This window comes from Mastigoproctus giganteus, chromosome 14, assembly GCF_048544385.1.
Source record: "Mastigoproctus giganteus isolate SK-2022 chromosome 14, ASM4854438v1, whole genome shotgun sequence".
In the NCBI taxonomy this organism is placed as follows: domain Eukaryota; kingdom Metazoa; phylum Arthropoda; class Arachnida; order Uropygi; family Thelyphonidae; genus Mastigoproctus; species Mastigoproctus giganteus.
The window spans coordinates 4,709,259-4,732,458 of NC_143588.1; the positions used below are offsets into that span (position 1 = coordinate 4,709,259).

The window sequence follows — 23,200 nt, forward strand, 5'->3', positions numbered from 1 at the left end:
TCAAGTTTAATTTTAACAAGTATCTTCTTTTATCTTCACCTTCAACCCATGCACAAGTACTAAGTACTGTAGGTTCAAATACCTCTCGTTTTTGGGGTTCTCAAAAAAAAAAAAAAAAAAAAAAGGGAAAAGGTATGTGCAACTGTTTTGGACTTTTTGATTATGCAGTGTTGAGTGTCTTGCTTATGTCCTTATATCCTTTTGTTGAGTCTTCTGTGTGTTTCTTCAATGTAGATTGAGTTGCATGAGCTTGGCACACCCAGGGACCTGAGCTGGATATCATTGTTCCTCTCTTTCTTGGTGATTCCCTTCTACTTTTGACTCTCTCTCTCAGGGTAACTCAAAATATGGCTAATAATAATAATGAGCATTGGATAAGGTCACAGGGCCTCTATAGTTAGATGGTTGATATTGGTTCCTGGATAGAATGTGGGTTCCTGCATAGAATGTGGGGGGTGTTGTGGGTTTTTGACACCTTTTGCTATTAATTCTATGATATATGGAATAATGAGGTTGATCCGGTTTGTCTTCTTTTTTCTGTGAAAGTCTGCAACTATTGTTTAGAGTTTTGTTGATGGTGCTTTCTGTTAATGCTGAAGGGCAGTGGTTCTTTAAAGCTGTTGCTTTTATGATTGAGATTTCCTGTTCCCTCAAATCATGGATGCAAACTTTTAGGGCTCTGTTGACATAGGTTCTGATGATGGCTATTTTAGTGGAAAATGATTTGAGGATCCATGGTTAAGGTTCCTTTGTCTGTGGATTTCCTATATACTGTCGTCTGTAGGTTGTCAGGGTTTCTTGAAGATGTGGATATCCAGGAGTGTGGAGAAATCACTGACAAGTGATTTCTCCATAAATCACTTGTCAGTTCATATATATTTTTGTCTAGTTTAGCCCTTAGCAGTTTTTGCTATCCTAAGTGCAACTTCTTGTTAAAGAAAGGATGTCATGCTGTGTTTACAAAAATTTACTTTATAACCTATGTAAGGCACTTGACGAATGGTAGCTGTTTGTGATTAGTGTTCCACTAATATGCTCTTTTATTGCATCTCAAGCTGAGTAGAGAAACTGTATCTGCAGTAATTAGTGTCTGGCAACTCCTGTTGTTTACAAAAATTACTCAGCGACTGAATACCGATTATATCAAAGCAAATATACAGCTAGTTTTTAGCTAATTTACACTTTTGGAATGCAGTAATAGGGTGTACAGTAGATCACAGTATACACAGCATTCACTTTTTTCCTGTTTCCAATGTGAAATTGCTAATTCTTTGAATGCACTGCTTTTTTTTTTTTTTCTCTCTCTCCTTTTCAAAATTCTTCTTGGGGGACCTGATCATACCCGCAGTATGAAGAGATGCATTATATTGAGGTTGGATTGTATTATACTGAATTTAGTTCAACTAATCCACTGGAAAGAGTAAAGGCAAGCTACATAAGTTGCAAAATATGACCGTACATACCAAATCCTATTAGATGTTTCAAATGCCAGAAATATAGGCATTCACAGTCTGCAGGGGATTCATAATTTGTGCCTCCTGCAGATATGCAGGCCATGTTTGTGTGTCCCAAAATAAACGGCAAAAATGGCTGTCCTTTATATTCAAAGTATTTTGACATCTGTAAAAAGAAAAAGAAAATTTGAAAGCAAAAAAACAAGTTCCATTCAATGAAATTAGATATTCCTGTAAAATCATCAACAGCTGCCAAAGTAGAAAATAGTCACATTCCAAACCAATGTCTGTTTATCTCTAAATTTATCCATAATAGACTGGGCTTGCTCAATACTCTGCCTGAACAGTAACCACCCATTCTATCAATTTCCAGCCAAGCTACCGACACTCCAATCACAGCTCCACCAGATGCAGTCAAATATCTCAGCTTGTTCCAAAATGAAAATACCCAGCACAAGTAGCAAGAAGCTGCCTCTTAGAGATATGGATACAGATGATAGTGGAAACTAAGATGCTGGAACTATCCTGGAACTATGCCCTGAGCATGATATGAACACTCATCTTATTTTTCCCAAAATCTGACTGCCACAACAGACTATTTCTCAAGAAACAGGCTGAAGTATGCCAAAACTAAATAAACAGCCTGTAAATACAATGATTCAAAATACAACGTTATCACCTTGCAAGTATCTCTCTTCAAGAAACAAATCTTACTTCAAAGTTAGATGGCACAATAAAAGACTATATCATCTATAGATAAAATTGCACTGCAACTTCAAAGGCGTAGAATACTCACTGATCTGGAGTGCTATCCAAGCATATTCCTCAACAAAACCTTTCGAAGCACCATAGTAGCATGCATCATGATCCACATTACATTAAAATCCCAAACATGAAAGGTATTAGAACCTATAGTACTTTGGTACCATGCATGGTTTAAAGGTTGAGAAGATGAAAGAAAATACTTGTTGACATTATACTTGAATTTCTGTAGATTGTAATTTTCGAGAAATACACGTGAAGGGAGGTTTTCCTTCAAATTCTAAAAAAATGGAATTTGAAAGAATAGATGAGGAAGAAGAAGAAAAGTTGGTTGTGAGAGAAGTTGGACAGTAAAAGGATGTAGCACATATTCAAACTGTTTTGTAGGGGTGGGGAGAATTATAGAAGCCAATTCAGAAGACCAGCACCCATCGAAGTAGCTATAGAAAAGCATGCAGCAAAAACAGTGTGGAGAGACTTTGTATGTGATGGGTCATTAATTAACCTAACTGCTGTCTTTTGTGTGGATTCTAAAGCTTGAGAAAGTTTATCCCAGATGTGAGAACATTATTCCATGAAGAATCCCTTTTTTGCGAGATATAAGACTGAATCAAGTTTGTCTTTGTCCCACTGGAGAATTATCTGGAGATTAGCATTTAAGGAATTGGTTGTGGATATTCAAGAAGTTGAAGCTGTTTCTACAGGGCAAGGTTCCTCAAACCAGAAGTGGAATGCTATGTGCTGTCATCAGAAAAACTATGGATTTGATTTCCAGTCAGTGGAAGAAGACCATTAATATACAAGAGGAAAAAGAGTGAGAGAGAGATAGAAACTAAACTTTGTAGAAAACCTGCATTAGTGGAGAAGTTAGAAGACAAAGAGCTGCCTACTATCGTCCCCCCAGTGAATAGACACTCTGTGCCAAACGCGATCAAAAGCCCCTAAAATGTCAAGTGCAATTGCACGAGTTTCTTCAATCTTTCCCGAAAATCAGTACCATTAGCCAGTATTTCATCAGGGTATCAACATCAGTGGAATCCATACTGGTGGCTAATTGATTTCTCCGTTACTTTAGAAAGAGTAGAAGTGTGTGCAATGGGACTCCTTATCCCTGCTAGCAAAGTTCTTGTATATCATTAACAAGACCCCATGATGTGCTCTTGCACCAAACATATTAGAACTGATATTAGAATTAGAAGTTAGAATAGGGACAGGTCTGCACTGCTCAGAAAACTTCACTGCACAGTTACCCCCAGGTCTTTTTCATTTTCCACTACCCTGAGTGTAGAACTGCACAGTTGGTACATTACTCTGGGCCGACCGGGCTAGCCGAGTGGGTAAAGTACCTGCCCGGCAACCCAAAGGTCGCGGGTTCGATTCCCGCCTCGGGCTTGGATCAAAGTACTGCAAAAACCCTGGGAGGTGCAATATGGCCACAGAAGCCGATGCGCCAACAACTACCAAATCAAAAAAAAAAAAAAAAAAAAAACATTACTCTGGGGTTACTGCTACCCATATGCAGTACTTTTCATTTGTGAATGTTAAACTTCAATTGCCTGTGTAATTTTTATAGATCACGTTACAGTAGCATACTGTCATTACTTTCATTGGCGCCTCCGTAGCAGGTGGGCAGGAGCAGCAGTGCATAGCACACGCTTCTTGATTAGACCGGGGTTCGAGCCCATGACCACCAAATACGGAGGATGCGGAAAGGTCAGGGAATGACCACCGCATATCCCTGAGTAATATGGCCTTAGTTGCTAATGCTCCTAAAAACCAAATAACAAACAACAATTACTTTCATTAACAACCCTGCTAACAATTGTAACATCTGCAAACTTGGACATTGAGCCTGATATACCAGGGGCTCACATCTGGTGAGTATGGGCTTGGCACACACAGGGTCCTGAGCTGGATATCATCATTCTTCTCTTCTTGGTGATTCCCTTCTCTCTCTCTTGCTCTCTCTCCACCAAATATGGAGGATGTGGAAAGGTCAAGGAATGACTACTGCATATCCCTGGAGCAATATGGCCTATCCCAATGTTAAATTCATTGCATATGCTAATGATTTAGCAATACTAAAAGGAAACTCTAGGTACAACTTGGAAATGAAAACAAATCAGGTACTACAGGAAAAAAATAAAATCAGCAAAAAACTGAAATTACCTCGGTATCATTATAGTCATTATAGATGACAAACTCTCCTTTGCTCATCACTCCAGACATCTCAAAGAGAAATTAAAAAGAATGAGTTATTTTTAATTGGGGGCTTGGTGAGCCCCCATTTTAAATCCTTCGAGGGTATCTACCCTACTCTTCAAACTCTTATAAATGCCCAATAGCATGCTGAGTTGGCACCTAATTTCTTACACATTATCTGCACTGAATACACACATAGACATTCCCTTGGGAGTATTATGTAAACATTGCACAAGTTGCACGTTTTGTTAGGCCATGTTTCATAGGAGAATCGTCCTCTTCAGTTCTCCCACAAGCCACACCACAGCACTTACGCTATTTTGTGTCAATTGTTCTGCTGTTGTAGCTGGGGCATGATTTCTGTTTAGATATGATTTAATTGATCAACAATGAAAATTAATTGATTGACGATACTACACTAAGCTAATAGATTCTTAAATGCGGTGATACATATGCTCCCATTTTTACTTTTTACCTTATCCTCTCAAGTTCGTATACGTTACTTTCATATACACTATATTGTTGTGATAGCAGCCTTAAATTAGTTATGCCCTTACCAAAAAGTAAAATTTCTTAGTTAAATTCGAAATAAAAGTGCCTACCGAATGATTAGAACCTTTGAGCTACTTATATATCACAATTGAACTCTAGTGTTCCACTGCATTACTTGTTACAGGTTACGATATTCACACCAAAGCACTGATACAATAGTGGTACGAATAATAAGTCTTAATTAATTTACAAATCACTAGCAGAATTTAAAATAGTCTAGGGAATGTGATTCTGCTGCTGTACTAAACTATTTATCTAACACAGTTTAATGTGTTAATTAATCAAAATATGGTAAAAATTTTCAATAAACATATCTGTCCCTCAAGCTCAAAATTCTTCAACCATTCATGTGTACTCTCATATTAGCATGACCTATTAAGGCACATCAAGAATTTGGACCATACCATGTCAATCAAGGTTGGTGGAATGAAACAATGATTGGCGACTGGTTCTCGATTATCATGCTGACCACAAAAGACAAAGCTGTTCAAATGTACATATTTAAGTGGTTTTTTTTTTAATTGAGCTGAGGAGGATTTCCACTTTTCAATTTTTGATTTTTTTTTTTTTTTTTTTTTAGTTTATTCTTTACTTTAATCTATATAGAAGTTTCAAAGACCAACACGTAAATCACCTTACCCAAATTCACAGAGCAGCACAAAGAAAGAAGATAACCATAATGTTTACAAAAATTTAAAGTTTTGTTTGTATGAAAGATATTACATGGAGATAATTAAAGTACAAAAATTAAAAAGAGTTGATTTCATAGATATTTGATGTATCAAATGATTTATTAATACAAGGAGTGAAAAGGTTTCCTACCAAAAGCATGTTAAATTCTCACAATAAAATTGTATTAATGTCAGTGCTTTGAATCCACTCTGGGATTCAATTTATCAAAACAAATTACCATGCTGTGGAAGTGACTGATCTCTTTTGAGACAACTTGAAAAATCCTTAGAAGAATCCATTTAGTGCCACAACATAGTAGTTAGCCTTGATAATGAAATCCCAAAGCAGTTTCAAAATGTTGACTTTAATGCAATTTTTGTTTAGTGAAGTGAACATGGTTTTATGTTGGAATCCTTTTCCATTCCTAATCAGTGAACTATTTAATTTTTCAAATATACATAGAGTGTGGTCCATTTATTTTTTGTAATTTAATAACATGGTTCTCATGTGGATATACTCATTAGTCTAGTAAATAGTTTTTTGTGTCATAAATTTTCTCTCCAGACAGATGCCATCCATGGTTTGCTAGTCCACTTACCTTTATTAAAATAAATTCTCAATTTCTGTTGCAATGGAGTAAAACTAATGGAGTAGTTCCCCAGTAAAACTATATCCTTTTAAACCAGAGCAGTGTGCATTTGATAGTTGTTTCTGATACCTAATGCATGAATCCATGACAGTCTAGTTTCCTTTTGCTACAGTGTACCAGTTCACTTCCTCAGTGAGTCAGTCTCATCTAGTAATACACAAATTTTTAATTTCAGCAATAGTCTGGGAAGTGTTTGTGCTAAGACATTGGTAAACATTGGGAGTTTGCCACACATTTAAGCTAGCTAGTCGATCTAAAATAGGTTAGTTAAATTAAAATTTCTAGGCATTCCTCTAAATAACATATATAAGTATAAATCTGTTTTGATTTGAGAAGTCGATCTTTGTATTGTTGTAATAGTGTAATCAACTTCTGGAAACTGAAATGAAGCTAATTGCCTGGACAGTTTATTTCTGCCCCTGAGGCAGCTGATCATAAATTTGACCCCCTCCTCCCTCAACTTCATAGCTAACTGTATCATTTGAACTTGCAACATTAAATTCCATAGTCCTGGGTTTGAATAAAGTTAACCAAAGAACCTTTTTCCCTTTAACTCTAATATGGTAGTCTTCAGGTATTTTCTAGCTTGTGATCATATTTTACAGTACAATATTTTGAAATAATTATTACTTAAAATACTTTAATTTATGTGCATATTGCTTATATTTGCATAATTATAATTTGATATAACAGCTGAATATACTAATTGACATTTAATTTTTCTATTCATTTTAGATTTCTTCAGAGAGCACCGGTACCATTTCTTCAGAATCCAGTTTTAAAGTCAGTACTTCACTGTGGCCTGGTTGCTTGTACATTAGATCACAAAGATGCTAATACTGCTGTTATGAAATTTTTTAATGATCTAGTTAAAGGGACTCGTATTCATGAGGTATAGAAACAGACAATGTTAGGAATCATGTCTTTATTTACTGATTTAGTCTTTAAGCATGTATCCTATATTTATTTAGTAAACCATAAGCACATGTATATCTAGTTACATACATATATATATATATATATTTATATTAGTAATAAAAAATTAATAATTATAACGTCTAACTAATAAGTTGCAGAGCAATCATTCATTACAACCATAATGTGTATAAAATATAAAGGATAATAATAGAAAATAATAGAAAAGGTAAATCAATCAAATAATACCATTCAGGGATTTAGGAACGCTAAGGATTTTAAAAAAAAAAAAAAAAAAAAAAATGATTATTATCGCTTTTTACCGACAATCCAGATGACTTCAACTGGGGCCAACCACCCAGACTGAAGGCAAAAAACGACAAGAAGTTCTCCGTTTCTGTAATGATCAATATATGCTAAGTAATTTAAATCTAAACGAAATATAAACCAAATATAGTAATTAAAAATGGTTAGGAAATTTTAGAATCAAAAGTAAGAAAATTATAAATGTAAGCATATATTAATCATCTTTGACCCGACAGAGAATGTAATTTAATGATTACAATAAGATTAAATTTATAATACATACTACATATTTACCGTATCCAGGACATAATATAGTAACTATACTAATATAGTAACGGACATAATATAGTAACCATAATAGTCATCAAGATAATATGTGGTGCCCCCATGTGATGGATATGGTAAAAATAAATAATTAATTAATTAACCAATGAAATTTAAGTTAACACAAAGAGAAACATGCAGATAGTAAGAAGAAAAACTTTTTTTTTTTTTAATCCTTAGCATTCCTAAATCCCTGAATGGTATTATTTGATTGATTTACCTTTTTTATTATTATCCTCAATATATATATATGTATATGGGTGTGTAAATATATAATATTAACATAGAACAATAATAATATCAGTAACTGTAACACTAATAATATAAGATTCGTGTGGGTGGATTACGCATTGGAGAAAGGGTGCAGTATTCAGGACATATTACCAAACCTAAAAGATAAAAAAGGAAGGAAATAAAAGAGTATAGAATAGGAAATATTTGTTAATGACAAAATTAAAGATAAATTACACAAAATAAAATTGTGAAACTTGAGTATAAATTAATGGTTGGACATGTATTAATGCATAAGGAGGGATGAGATTTCTGCATAAAGGCCAAAATTATAGAAATAAAGAATTTAATAGGTCTAAAGGATGGGGATGGATGCATTAAAAGTTCTTTAATGAAAATATTAAAAATGAACAATAATCGGTAACGCACCTATAGAGGACCAGCCATCATGATAGTAATGGAATCATGTGATGCAAGAAAGTAAGCGTTATCAGCTTATGTAGCATCACCCAAAAAAAAAAAAAACAATTTTACACACTCATTCCCTATAAAAGTTTGTCCAGTTCCTCCTTGAATTTATTTAAGTTATCAACTTCCACAATGACAGATGGAAGTTTGTTCTGGCAATTAACCATCCGCTGGTTAAAGGCAACTTTCCGCACATCTATTCTACATCTGTCTTTCCTCGATTTGAATTTATGTCCCCTCAGGTTCGTAATCTCAACAGGCATTCCATTTTTTTTTTTTTTTTTTCCATTTATTTGTACACACAATTCTTTACATTTTATATACAAGAACTTACAGAGAATATATATATACTATATTATACAGGCATACCTCGGTTAACGTTACCTCTGATAACGAAGCTTCGATATAACGAAGTCCACAATTTCAAGCCCCATTTAACATAAAAAATATTCCAGTTTAATCACCTGAAATCTAAACAAACTGAAGAAATTACGGAAACCTTTGGGGCTTCTCGTGGTTGGTTCGAGAAATTTAAAAAACGGGCCAGGATTCATAGTGTAAAATTAACAGGAGAAGTTTCCAGAAAAACTAAAGGAAATAATTGAACGTGAAAAATTTCCACCAAATTTGGTGTTCGATGTTGACGAAAGCAGTTTGTTCTGGAAACGACTACCAACAAAAAAGCTTCATTTCTATTGAAGAAAAATCAGCTGCTGGGTTCAAAGCAGCCAAAGACCGTTTAACGTTACTCTTTGGATCAAATGCCTCTGCCGATTATAAATTAAAATTGTTATTAGTCTACCATTCAGAAAATCCGAGGGCGTTAAAAGGTAACATAAAAATGAATTTACCTGTAATATGGAAAGCAAATAGAAAAGCGTGGGTTACCAAGGAGTTATTTACTGATTGGTTTGTTAACCACTTTTGTCCTGAAGTAAAACGGTATTGTCAAAAAAACAACTTTGAAGAAAAAGCTCTTTTGTTGTTAGACAATGCTCCGGGACATCCTAATGATCTTAACACGTTGGTCACATGCATTCCTGTCAAAGTTGTGTTTCTTCCAGCAAACACAACTTCCCTGATTCAACCATTGGATCAGGGAGTAATAAAAGTAAGTAAGTAAAGTGCAGCCATTATCAACCCACTGCAGGGTGGAAGCCTCCTCAACAATTCATGCTGAGGGAAATGGACCATAATCTGCCACGCTGGTCCAGTGCGGGTTGGCAGATCGACCGTATTCAGCAGTCAGGGGCTTGAACCCTGGTCTACTCAAAGAGCGTGTGCTACTGCACTCCCGCTCCTGCCCACTCGGCTACGGAGGCCTCTAATCAGGGAGTAATAGCATCATTTACAGCTTATTATCTGCGCCGAACATTAAGCAATTTAACTGAACTAGAGGATAAAGAGGAAATGACAGTTAAAACTTTTTGGAAAAACTACATCATTAAAAACGCAATTGAAAACATTCTTTCCAAGAAGTCACTAAGAAATGCTTAAATGGAGTTTGGCGCAAAATATGGCCAGAAGTTGTACTAGAAGAAGAAAATAACATCCAAGAAATTAGAAATGAAGTTATCCAGATGGCTCAATCAATAGGTTTCGAAAATGTTGATGAAGAGGATGTTAGAAATTTATTGAATGCAGAAGATGATGGTTTTTCAGTGGAAGATTTAGAAAACCTTGTTAGCAACGAAGACAAAGATAATGAAGACGAAGTTAAAGAAGTTCCTGCCGAAAAAGTGTTAACAACCAAAGATTTAAAAAGGTGCTTAAATGACATTGAAAACGTTTTAAATTTTTTTAGTGAAAATGATCCTGATTTAGGAAGAAGTTTTATTGTTAAGCGATCAGTGTTAAATGCAATAACTCCATATAGGCAATTGTTAAATGAAAGAGAAAAAAAGCATAAGCAATCAACTTTAGACTCATATTTTAAAATGTGATTTCACTTTGTATGTAAGTTGACTGTTTATTTAATAAAACTTTTCTTTGTTCAAAAAAAAGCTTTTCATTTTCTTTACGTAGGAACATATCCCTATTCTGGCCATAGTATTTTTACCTCTGAAAACGAAGTTTCGCTTAACGAAATAATTTCGTGGAACGCATCCTATTCGTTATTCGAGGTATGCCTGTATATGAATGTGGTTGTGTGTGTGTGTGTGTGTGTGTGTGTGTGTGTGTGTGTGTGTGTGTGTGTGTGTGTGTGTGTTTTACCTGTATCAAGGGTGGCTCCTAGGCCTTAGCCCGTCTCCACCTTGCACGTCTGTGGTGGTGCAGAAACTCAGCAAGCTTTTTATCGCTTGTGTATGTCCACCTTGCCACCAGGGAGCAGCCAACACCCAGGCAGCCGCTGCCTGCCCCCAGGCACAAGCAGCCAAGCCTGGGTCTACTATTACCTTTAGTGCCATGGGCACAAATCCCACACCCACCGGAGATAGTGCAATACCGGCGGGTGCCAGCAATCCCGTCCCCAGGTCGCCCAAACCTGGAAACCAGCAAAAAAAAAAAAAAAAAAAAAAAAAAATGAAGTAAATATTTACATATGTACAAAAGATAATAAAATTTTGACTCTAAATCCTAGTAATACAATTCAATTTACATATCTGACAAGTCATCCTATTTATATTTAATGGGATACCAACATTTATATTAACTGCTCAGCTGTCAGATTTATACTCGATTTTGGATTTGAGTTCTTAGCTGAAGTCTTAACAGGCAGAAGAATCCCACCAGAATTCAGCACTCAATCCATTCAAGGCCTTGTACACCTCAATCAGATCACCTCGCAGGTGCCTAGTCTCCAGCCACTGCAATTTGCAGAACTTAAGCCTTTCTTGGTAACAGGCCCCTTCCTTCCCCTCACCAATCTTGTTGCCCTTCTCTGTATACACACACTCAAGTAACTCTACATCCTTCCTAAAATGAGGCCTCCAGAACTATATGCAGTACTCGAGGCTTGGCCTTACCATTGCCTTGTACAAAGGGATGATCACCTCCTTTTCCTTACTAGCAAAATTCCTGTATATTATTGACAAAACCCATGACATGCTCTAGAAGCCTGTCTGCATTGTTCAGAAAACTTCATATCTGATTGCACAATTATTCCCAGGTGTGTTTTTTTTTTTTTTTTTTTTTTTTTTTTTTTCAATTTCTACCACCCTAAGTGTAGTACAACTCGGTACATTCCTCTTGGGTTACTTCCATCCAAATGCAGTACTTTGCATTTGTCAATGTTAAACTCCAGTTGCCACTTCTCAGCCCATCTGCCCAAAATTTCTAGATCCTGCTGCAATTACACACTGTTATTAACAACCCTCCCACCTTTGTATCATCTGCAAACTTCGAGTTGCAAGAACACACACACAGCAAGACTACAGCACAAAATTCAAGATGTCCCAACTGCAGAGAAGAACATAATGCCTACTCAAAAAAATGTGAAGAGTGGAAGATACAACCACAGTGTACAAATAGACCATCATGTGCACAAGTAACACAAACTTTTAAAACAATAGAAACAAAGACAGAAGTAATGATTCTGCCAAAAAAAATCCATGCCAGATTGGGCTCATTTGCTGCTCATTGACCCAAAACAAAAACCAGAACGCTCAATAAACATGCCCATTACGATACCACCAACTAGAAAAACCAACAAAATCCATAAAACAAGATAGAACCACTAAATGGGACTAAAAACGGAAAACATGGAAGAAGAAGAAAAGAATCAGACAGAAGAAACAATACTATAAATTTTTGCAGAAGAAGAGATGAATACTGGAAAGCCATACTTCCCTAAAAGAGGAAGACAAAAAACAGAGAACCCCAGAGCAACAATCTCAAGAAAACATGCAAGAAAGCATGCTGAATGAATTCATTTTTACATTGGAACTGTAGACAATTCCACAGCAACTTTGAGGATATCCACAATCTCCTAGCACAATACAGTCCAAATAGTCTATGTTTGCAAGGAACATATCTTAAACCTCAGAATAAAATATCACTAAAACATTACAATAAATACAGAAAATACAGGATTACAAACAGCACAGCACATGGTGGATTAGCAATCCTAGTAAATTCCAGTATATCTACACAACAGGTTCCCTTGCGGACTAATCTAGAGGTCATAGCAGTATGCACTGTAGTAAACTTTCACATAATAGTTGCCTCCATGTACCTACCACCAAACCAAGGTGTGAGTTATACAGAACTAGAAGACCTTGTAGTCCAAATACCACCTCCTTTATGTATCATGCAAGATATTAATGGGCATCATCCTCTATTGGGAAATGTGACAACCTAGATAAAAGAGGTCAAATTCTAGAAAATCTATTAGATAAGCTCAGCTTAATACTCTTAAATGACGGGACACCCACAGGAACTAGCAGAGCAATAGACCTTACTATTTGCGTTCCATCAATATACCCTCTACTGGAGTGTGCAGTTCACAATGATCCACTAGGTAGTGATTATCCAGTAAAGATTAATTTAAACAAACCAACCCTTTGTCAACCAGAAAGAACTCCAAAGTGGAGATTAGATAAGGCAAACTGGGAAATATATAAACAGCTGGCCATGTTAGAAGAGCAAGCCACAAATCCAACAGGTGTCAGTTGACTTGGCAGTGAAATATATCTTCACTTTATCTTCATTACTAAGATCAGTAAGAAAAAATCTTGTATTCATTTTGCATCTACAATCACTAGAAAAACACAGAAGGTTTGAGACAAAATAAATAAAGTAAACAAAAAAATACCAAAGAATTTCTCCTCCTTTTATAAAATGGATTGAAAAGATATAGCAAAACCTGAAGATATGGCAAATGTTCTTGGTAGAACCTTTGAAAAAATATCAAGCAGTAGTTTGTATGAACCAGCTTTCCAAAAACATAAATCAATTACAGAAACATATAAACTGAATTTCTCCAGTAAAAGTAATGAATTCCTATAACCAACCATTCACTCTCAGAGACTTCACAAGGCCATTTCACAAATGAGGCAAAGCGCAGCTGGTCCAGATAAAATAGTATACATGATGGTACAACAATTAGATGAGAAATCATTGATATCGTTGCTCCTCTTGTATAACGAATATATCTAGAAAATTCCTTTCCGAATCAATGGCATCATGCAATAGCCTTAGCCTTTCAAAAACCAGATAAAGATCCAACAAATCCAAATCACTATTGCCCAATAGCCTTAACTAGCTGCATTGGAAAAATACTTGAAAAAATGGTAAATGCCTGATAATGTGGTTCTTAGAAACCCACAATCTACTAAGCTCTGCTCAGTGTGGTTTCCGAAAGAACAGGTCCACTTTAGACTTAATGCTAACAGCAGAAAATAGTATAAGAAATGCTTTCATAAGAAAACAACACTTAGTAATGATGTTTTGATATTGAAAAGACATGTTACAGAACATGGCGGTATGGAATACTTAGAGACATTTATAACTTTGGAATGAAAGGACATCTACCAATATATATCCGAAATTTTTTTCAGCAACAAACTTTTCAAGTTAGGATACTAACCACACTGCTGCAGGTCTTTGTACAAGAAGGAGTACCACCACAGTGATTAGTACTCAGTGCTACCCTGTTTGCCATAAAAATCAACTCAATAACTAAAGAAATACCAAATACCGTAGAAACAGCACTCTGTGTTGACAAATTCAGCATTTCCTGTCACTTGCAAAATATGCAATCAATAGAGCATCAATTACAATCAACAATCAATAAAGTAATAGCATGGACCCAAAATAATGGCTTTCAACTCTCTAAGCAAATGACAGCAGGAATACACTTTTGTCGGAAAAGAAACTTATACACAGACCCAGAACTAAAGCTCGGAGAACAATAACATCCAGTACAATTTTTCTTGCATTAACCCTTGATAAGAAACTGACAGTTTTGGATCATATAAAACATCTTAGAACAAACTGTGTAAAGAAATTAAATATTCTGAAAGTTATATCTGCAACAACGGGAGCAGACAGGTATACTTTGTTACATCTGTATAGAACCTTGATAAGATCCAGACTTGATTACGGGGCACCAGTTTACAGCTCTGCAGGACCAAGTGCATTAAGATGGTTAGACCCTGTACACCATAATGCACTACCATAGCCCTAGGAGCATAACATACTTCCCCAATTCAAAATCTATGCTGAAGCCTATGAACCACCTCTCCATTTCAAGAGGCAAGTACAACTTTTATCTTATGCAGCTAAAGTAAAGTGTATTCCAGATTATCCTGTGCACAAAACATTATAAACACCAGTATTGGAAAATATGTACAGAATACATCCAACAGCAAACATGCACATCAAGGAGCTACTTCCAGTTTGGTCTCTTGATTTTAACAAACTAGCTGTCATACAAAACACACCAAGACAGTCTGTGATACCTACTTCCGTACTTGGGGAAGACAATCCCTGCCAGGAAACAACTTTCAACAACTACATGCCATCTATCTAGAGAAATATCCACAATATATGCAAATCAAAAACCGATACAAAAGTAGACGTCGCATCAATTTTCTGTAATACCACCATAACACAAGTTCTCCCAACCGAATATAGTATCTTTACAGCTGAACTGCAAGCAGTGAAGTTAGCAGTATACCGAATATGGCAGCAAAAGTTACTTAAAAGTTATGGCAGCAATAGTCTGATCTTAACAGACTTTCTCAGTATAATACAAGCAATACAGTGCGACACAACAAATTTCCATCCAACTCTGAGACAAATTGAAGTAACCCTGAACGAGCTTAAAAGAAAAAAAAACATTACATTTTGTTGAATTTCTGAACATATAGGAATTAGAGGAAATGAACAAGCTGACCATGCTGCAAAAACAGCAACAGGCACCATATCTTCAACTACCAAAATACCATATATGGACTACAGACAACATTAAAGAGAACAGCGAGAAACAGTGCCAAAGAATATAGAGTGAGCAAACTCATAATAAATTTTTCCAATTAAACTAGTTTTAAAGCAATGGAAATCTAGTGAAAGAGATGTCTGAAAAGAAGTAACCCTTGCCAGATTAAGGATAGGACACACACATGCCTAATACAGTAGAACTTCGATTATCCATCACCCTATTTACCATCAGGCTCTGTTAGCCATCAAGTAACCCCACTGCACCGTAATACAATCTGATATTGGCACCACGTGTCACTCAGTCTTTGTTTACAACTCACTGTATACAGTTGTTCTTTAACCTCTTGTTTCAAATTTCAATAATTTTTATTTAGTAAACCCATTGAAATGAAAGAGAAATGTAAACGAGTAATGTTGGGATTATCACAAAAAATTTAAATAATCAATTGTCTAAGAAAATGTGAAATTGCTACAAGTATAGCATTGGTTTATTGAATGGGAAGAACAACAGTAAATGATACAGAGTGTGATACAGACAAAATAAAAAACACATGTTGAAAATAGAAACCACCAACAGTAATGTTAAGTCTTAAAACAATGAAGATTGCTAAAAATGAACAATTGGATATTGCAATGTTTCAATGGTTTTTTCAAAAACATAGCCAAAGAATTCCATTGTCGGGACCTATAATAATCGTAAAAGCCATTAAAATCAATAAAAAAAACTAGGCAGAGATCCTTCATTCAAGGCTAGAATTGGATGGTTGAACAAATTTAAATTTTGGACTGGCATTAATTGGAAAGCCTCAATGACTAAATGTATAGCACCAGGATAAGATTCAAAACGATCGCATCACTATAATGGTATGTGCTAATGCCAGCAGTAGTCATAAATGGCCTTTGCTTGTTATAGGAAAACCAAAAAAGCGTAGATCATTTAAAAATATTAATTAAAATGCTTTGCCAGTTAAATATTTCTCAAACAACAATGTGTGGATGAGCCAAGATATATTTCATGATAGGTTTCATCTTTTCTCTCTCTCTCTCTCTCTCTCTCGATAACTCAAAAAGAAAAAGTTCAATATGCTAACAGCTTTATCCACCTTGTCTTGGGGAGCAGACTGTACCTCGTTGCATTGATTAGCATTAGTAGAGGTGATGCAAATAAGCAAGCTTATACAGCATCAGCCAACAAAAAAAAACCTCTTTATCTCCTCCAAATGTTTGTCCCCTTCTTCCTTTAATTTATATAAGCTATCATCTCCACAACAACAGATGGAAGCTTGTTCCAGCAATAAACTACTAGCTGGCTGAAGGAAAATTTCCTCACTTCTATTCAACAACTGTCTTTCCTCAATTTGAATTTATGCCCACTTAGGTTTGTAATCTGAACAAGTGGAACAATCCCATCAGAATTCAGTGTGCTCAACCCATTCAAGGCCTTATACACCTCAATCAGATCACCTCATAGGTGCCTAGTCCAGCCGCTACAATTTCCAGAACTTACGCCTTTTTTCGTAAGAGCACCCCTTTATTCCCCTCTCCAGTCTTGTTGCCCTTCTCTGTACTCATTCTTGCAACTCTACATCCTTCCTAAAATCAGGCTGCCAGACCTGTACACAATACCCAAGGTGTGGCCTGACCATTGCCTTATACAAGGGGATAAACACCTCCTTATCCTTGCTTGCTAAATTCCTGTATATCTTTGACAAGACCCCATGACCTACACTTGCAGCCTTTTTGCACTGCTCAGAAAACTTCATATCTCACTGCACAATTACTCCCAGGTCCCTTTTATTCTCCATTACCTGAGTGTAACACCACACAGTTGGTACATTTCTCTGGGGTTACTGCTACCCATATGCAGTACTTTGCATTTGTCAAGGTTAAACTTCAGTTGCCACTTCTCAGCCCATCTGCTCAACTTTTCCAGATCCTGTTGCAGCAGCATACTGACATTACTATTATAAACAACCCTGCCAACTTTTGTATCGTCTGCAAACTTAGACATTAAGCTTGATATACCTTCATCAATATCATTGATAAATATGCAAAACAACAATGGGCACAACACCGACACCACTAATAACATTAGTCCACGAAGAGCAGTGTCCATTGATTACTCTCTGTCTTCTCCCATCCAACCATCCTTTTATCCATTGTAGCAATTTGCCCTTAATGCCATACTGCTCCAATTTATACAATAGTCTTCCATGTGCAACAGTATCAAAAGCTTTACTGAAATCCAAGAATATGATATCAAAATTATTTTTTGCATCCAGTTCCTTTGTGACCGCCTCCGTAGCCAGGTGGGAAGGAGCAGCAGTGCGTAGCACACGCTTCTTGATTAGACCGGGGTTCGAGCCCGTCACCACCAAATACGGAGGATGCGGAAAGGTCAGGGAATGACCACCGCATATTCCGGAGCAATATGGCCTTAGTTGCTAATGCTCCTAAAAAAAAAAAAACCAAATAACAAATAACCTTTGTGACCACTTCATGTGACTAGTCAGATTGGTCACACTGCTCCTGTTTGTACAATAGTCTTCCATGTGCAACAGTATCAAAAGCTTTCCTGAAATCATAGTATCCAATCAAATTGGTTAGACAAGACCTCCCTTTTTCAAACCCATGCTGTGTCTTAACTACTACTACTACAGTCTTGTCTAGATGATCCTGCAGTTCTTCTTTAACCAGTGTCTCCATTAATTTCTCCGGAACACAGGTTAAACTAAGGAGTCTGTAATTACTTGTGTCACCCTTTGATCCTCCTTTGTGAATTGGGGTCACATTTTAACATCTCCAGTCCATGGGTACCTACTATTATAAGACACTCTGATTTACTGACCCACTCTATTTCTCTATATAAGTGTTTATTGTACTCATCAGAGTCATTAGGCCTATAACAAATTCCTTCCCTCATTTTTGCTTTCCCATTGCTTATGTCACACAAACTGACTCAACATCGCACTATCCATCTATGTCAACTGGATGCACTTCCTTAGATTTTACGTGTTTCTGAACTAATAGCATAACCCCTCCTCCCTTCCTATCCTGTCTATACACATTGTACTCCCCAAATTCCAATTCTGTCTTCCTTATATCTGTGTGACACTATGTCTCTGATATCCCATACTAGTAGTAGTAGTAGTAGTGGCGGCATGGTATGTGATGCAAGAAAGCAAGTGTATGAGCTTATGGAGCATCAGCCAAAAAAAAAAAAAAATCACACCATTCCCTCCAAATGCCTGTCCAGTTCCTCTTTAAATTTATTCAACCTATCAACTTCCACAAAGACAGATGGAAGTTTGTTCCAGCAATTAACCACCCGCTGGCTAAAGGCAAATTTCCGCACATCTATTCTACATCTGTCTTTTCTTAATTTGAATTTATGCCCCCTTAGGTTCGTAATCTGAACAAGTGCAAGGATCCCATCAGAATTCAGCGTGCTCAACCCATTCAAGGCCTTATACACCTCAATCAGATCACCGTGCAGGTGCCTAGTCTCCAGCCACTGCAATTTGCAGAATTTAAGCCTCTCTTGGTAAGAGGATCCCTTCATTCCCCTCACCAATCTTGTTGCCCTTCTCTGTACACGCCCAAGCAAATCTACATCCTTCCTAAAATGAGGCCTCCAGACCTGTACGCAGTACTCAAGCCGTGGCCTGACCATTGCCTTATACAGAGGGATAATCACCTCCTTTTCCCTGCTAGCAAAATTCCTATATATCATTGACAAAACCCCATGAGCTGCCCTGGCAGCCTGTCTGCATTGCTCAGAAAATTTCATATCTGACTGTACAATTACTCCCAGGTCCTTTTCATTTTCTACCACCTTAAATGTAGTACTACAGAATTGGTACTTTTTTCTCGGGTTACTTATACCCATATGCAGTACTTTGCATTTGTCAATGTCAAACTTCAGTTGCCACTTCTTAGCCCATATGCCCAAATTATCTTGATCCTGTTGCAGTAGCACACTGCCATTACTGTCATTAACAACCTTGCCAACCTTTGTATCATCTGCAAACTTCGTCATTAAGCCTGATATACCTTCATCAATATCATTGATAAATATACAAAACAGCAGTGGACCCAACACCGAACCCTGTGGGACAACACTAATAACATTAGTCCACAAAGAGCAGCACCCATTGATTACCACCCTCTGTCTTCTCCCACTTAACCATCCTTTTATCCATTGTAGCAACTTACCCTAAATACCATTCTGTACAATACCATTCTCCAATTTGTACAATAGTCTTCCATGCGCAACAGTGTCAAAAGCTCTCCTGAAATCCAAATATATGATATCAAAATTATTTTTTGCATCCAGTTCCTTTGTAACCACATCATAATAACCAATCAAATTTGCCAGACAAGGCTTTCCCTTAACAAACCCATGCTGTGTCTGAATTATTGCTGCAGTCTTGTCTAGATGATCCTGCAGTGCATCTTTAACCAGTGACTCCATTATTTTACCCGGAACAGAAGTTAAACGAACTGGTCTGTAATTACTCTTGTCACCCTTCGATCCCCCCTTTGTGAATTGGGGATACATTTGCACATCTAAAGTCCATGGGAACCTCCCCTGAGTCCAAAGATGCTCTCATAATTATGGCCAAGGGTTTGCTTAGTTCCTTTGCTGCCTCCTTTAATATAACTGGATAGATCCCATCCACCCCGGGTGCTTTTCTTATGTTTAACTTCAACAATTTCTCCTCCACTTTGCTTTCAGTTATTACAAAATCATTAAGTGTCCTGCTACAATTTGATAACCTTCTGCCATTTTCAAACCTTAATAATTCCTCATGTGTGAATTCAAAATACTCATTCAGTTTGCTATCTGAGCAGGATCATCAAACAGTCGAACCATCGATGTCAAGTGGACCAATCAGATTCATCCCCTTCCTTTTAGAGTTTATATAAGTAAAGAAATCCTTGCTGTTTTTCTTAGCATCCTTTGCCAAGGATTTCTCATAATCTGCCTTCGCCTGCCTAACCTCCTTTGTGACCTGATTACAGACTAGCTTATATCTGCCATAGGCTTCTGAGTCTCTTGATAATTTATATGCATCTGATGCATTTTTCTTCTCTGTTACGAGTCTCATTACTTCATTTGATAACCATTTAGGACTAAACCTTGAACAATATTTCATAATAGATATAAAACTTTTAGTAGCACCCGCGATTAATTTCTTGAATGCTTCCCACTTAGAATTTACTGTTGGTAACATCGTCAGTTGATCCCACTGTACAGAATTTAAAAACTGTCTGAGACCACTGTACTCACCTTTACGGAAGCAAAAACCCTTTCCTTTACCCCTGCTGGTAATTAAATCTCTAAGTAAATCCCACATCAGTACACTGTGATCACTGCCACTTAGTGGTTCCTTTATCTGCAAATTCTTAATACACGAATGATCACTGCCGATAACCAGATCAAGAGTATTAGTCTCTCTGGTTGCCTCTCGAACATGCTGCTGCAGAAAACAATCATCCAATAAATCCACAAAATTCTGACTAGTGTGCGAGTGACCAACCCACAATTTCCAGTTAATATCTGGGAAGTTAAAATCCCCCATTATAAGACATTCTGAGTTACCAGCCCACTCTATTTCTCTGTACAATTGTTCATTGTACTCATTCAAGTCATTAGGCCTATAACACACTCCTACTCTTATTTTTGTTTTCGCAGTGCTTATGTCACACCAAACTGACTCAACGGTGCACTGTTCATCTATATCAACTGGGTGCACTTCTTTTGATTTTATGTTTTTCTTAATTAACAGCATAACACCTCCTCCCTTCCTATCCTTTCTGTACACATTGTACTCCCCAAATTTCAGTTCTGCATTCCTTATATCTGTGTGACACCACAGAGATATAAGGAATGCAGAACTCATTAATAATTAAGATATGATTTACTATGCTAGAAGTATAGTAAATTCATCAAATTTATTTACTATACTTCTAGTATTGGTATACATGCTTGTACTCCTGTTCCTAGTTACCCTAACACATCCCATATACCCACCTATTTCAGGATGACTGTCATTCGTCCCTGAAACCCCCAACACCCCACGCTCCAGGTCACTACTTATTTTAATAGAAGTTGTGCAAGAAACACCTTCACTTCTGTCTGCGACTACTGTTAAACTATTCGTCCTTGTATCCCCCTCCAAGCTAGCAGTTTTCCGACCCATCAGCTCGATAGCATCAGCAAATGTTCTTGCACCCTTTCTATTTAAGTGTATCCCATCCCTGTAGAAGCAGTCTCTCCTATTATCAAGTACAGGTGAATGCGTAATATCCACCTTTGATGTCTTGGACCAGCACTTCAAATTCATCGAATTTATTTACTATACTCCTAGCATTGGTGTACATGCAAGTATACATGCTCCTGTTCTTACTCTTAGTAACTCTAACACAGCCCATGTATTTACTTGTTTCATGACTCCCAGCAGTTCCTGAAATCTCCAACAACTTTTTTCCTGGCTGCTGCTCATTCCAATAGAAGCAGTGCAAGAATCACTTCCTCCTCTGCTTGTGGCTAGTTTTAATCTGTTAGTCTGGGAATCTTCCCAAGCTAGCAGGTTTCCGACACACCTAACATTTCCTCAATAGCATCAGCAAAATTCTTGCACCCTTTCTCTTTAAGTGTATTAAAGAGAAAGGGTGCAAGAATCTTCTATCCCTGTAGAAGGAATTTCTCCTGATTATATAAAGCATTGATTAGATCTCGTTTAGATTATGGTGCTGCAGTGTACAGTTCTGCTCAAAGGAATGTACTACGCTGGCTGGATCCAATACAACACAATGCATTATGGATTGCACTTGCAACCTTTAGGACATCTCCAACTCATAGTCTATATATTGAAGCTCATGAATCCCTTTTGCACCTCTACAAAAAAATGTTACTACTGAAGTATGCAGCTAAAATAAAAAGTTGCTGTCTGCATCCTATTCACCCATACCTCCTCAATCCACAACTACCTAATGTCTATAGAAATAAACCTAATAAAATAAGGCAGTAGGCCTACGGCTTTTTGGAATATCAGAGTTGGAAAGTTCCTCTTCACGATAGTCAACATGGAATGAATTACTTTCATCCACTTTGAACTCCCCTCTTCAACTTAACTTTGATACTTATTTTTCCTTCAACAGGATAAGAATGTTCTACCAACCCTCAATGTGAAACAACTCCATGCAAGCCATGTTCAGAGTTATGTTGATTTCCCCAATATATACTGACAGGTCCAAATCACATTCAACCACTGGAGCAGCAGCAGCAGCAGTGTTTCCCTGTGCTATCATTTCTGCTTCCCTGTCACCTAAGTATAGCATCTTTTCTGCAGAACTATATGGAATAAAATTTGCTATAGAAAATCTGAATCTTTACCCATCTCCAAAATATTTAATTTACCCAGACTCTCTCAGCTCTGTTAGAGCAATGCAAAACCCCTCCTATATGAATCACCACATTTTAAACCAAATCAGGAGGATGCTGTTTAAAATTGAACATCTTCTACAATTAGTGAACTTTTGTTGGATTCCAGCCATTCAAGGATAAAGGGGAATGAGTTGGCAGATATATCTGCAAAAATCTGTCAAAGCTCGATTTGACCTCTGTCCATGTTCCAGCCTCTGACTATGACGTCATCATAGCAGCATGCCTTGTACAGTGGGAAGAACTATGGCACACCCAGACTAATAATAAACTTTTCCAGTTGAAACAAAATTTTGGCATTTGAGCATCCAGACAACGAGAAGGGAAGAAGTG

General features: G+C 36.9%; 1 protein-coding gene across 2 annotated transcripts in view; it reads left to right on the plus strand.

Annotated features, from left to right (window-relative positions):
* Positions 1-23,200, plus strand: part of LOC150074954 (transportin-3-like) — a 742,971-nt gene that overhangs the window by 654,835 nt on the left and 64,936 nt on the right. For both annotated transcript variants that reach the window (XM_090388987.1, XM_090388988.1), the window contains one exon: positions 7,027-7,183. In XM_090388987.1, the coding sequence (XP_090245113.1) occupies positions 7,027-7,183 (157 nt within the window). The remainder of the gene's footprint in view (positions 1-7,026; positions 7,184-23,200) is intronic.